This window comes from Trichinella spiralis (assembly GCF_000181795.1).
Source record: "Trichinella spiralis strain ISS 195 chromosome Unknown Scfld468, whole genome shotgun sequence".
NCBI lineage: Eukaryota > Metazoa > Nematoda > Enoplea > Trichinellida > Trichinellidae > Trichinella > Trichinella spiralis.
Window position 1 is genome coordinate 10,520 of NW_003527407.1, and position 1,024 is coordinate 11,543.

A 1,024-nucleotide genomic window follows, 5' to 3' on the forward strand; every position below is an offset into this window, starting at 1 on the left:
ATCTCTCCATCGTGCCGACCATATGCTGAATCGTTGCCACTTTGCACGGGCAAAGTCGAATATTTGACGTACAATACTGCGCAGAGTGGGTTCGATGTTGTATTCCACCTTGGTTGACACAATTCTGTGGGTATATATATTCTTGACGATATCGTATCCCCTTCCAGTGTTTTTCATTTCGAATATTTGCGGTTGGGCATCCGCTAAGGTCCCTGACAGAGTGTACTTTACAACAGTAAGATTTTGCTCGAACACTTGTCCAACAATTTTATAATTCAAATATATTGTCGTATCACTAGCTCGCTCTATGACAAGCTTCTTTTTTTTTATAACGGATGCCAGATTGCGTTGCATATATCCAGATCCTGCGCTGTATTTCTGACATTCCTTGATATAATCATCATCTAGATCAACACCCTTCGGTGCTTTCACGACAGTCATGCAGGCGTTGTTTTTCATCCATCCCGCGGTTTTGGTAAAAACATCGTGTGGACATTTGAAGATCACACTGTCCACTAAGTAGGCGAGCAGCATAATAGCAATCAGCTTCTTCATTTCGGACATGTCGATAATTTCTAAATGTAAAAGAAAAGAAAATATATTTATTTGTATCGCACAATAAGGAATAATGGAAAATTGGCTAATTTTACCGATCACCGTTTCGAACGCACGAATCCAATCGACGTAAATTCGGTCAAATTGAATTGCTCGGTGTAGTTGGTCACTTTGAACTATCAAACACTTTAAAAATTTTTTCGTTTGTTTAAAGTTGATCAAATGATCTTGAATTGTTTAAACTACAGTAAGTTTATTTTTTCTTCAAATGCAACCTGAATGAATTGGGATAAATAAATAGATATAAGTAATTTATGGCCAACAATCATATTTTTTACTGTCAAATATCGAGCAGAATATATTGTAAAGAAAATATTTTTGCATGATTACATATTGCGTGTGTGTGTGTGTCTAATTGTGGTATTCAGGTGAGATGTGCAGCTGTGAAAAAGATAAGCGAAAAGCGGTG

The 1,024-nt window shown here is 36.9% G+C and overlaps 1 protein-coding gene across 1 annotated transcript; it reads right to left on the reverse strand.

The window, feature by feature from the left end:
• Nucleotides 1–77: 77 nt before the first annotated feature.
• Tsp_12766 (conserved hypothetical protein) lies at nt 78–564 on the reverse strand (the record flags this gene model as incomplete). The annotated part of the gene is made up of 1 exon (XM_003370831.1): nt 78–564. A coding segment is annotated over exon 1 (487 nt), but the record flags the coding sequence as incomplete, so codon positions are not given.
• Nucleotides 565–1,024: the final 460 nt, after the last annotated feature.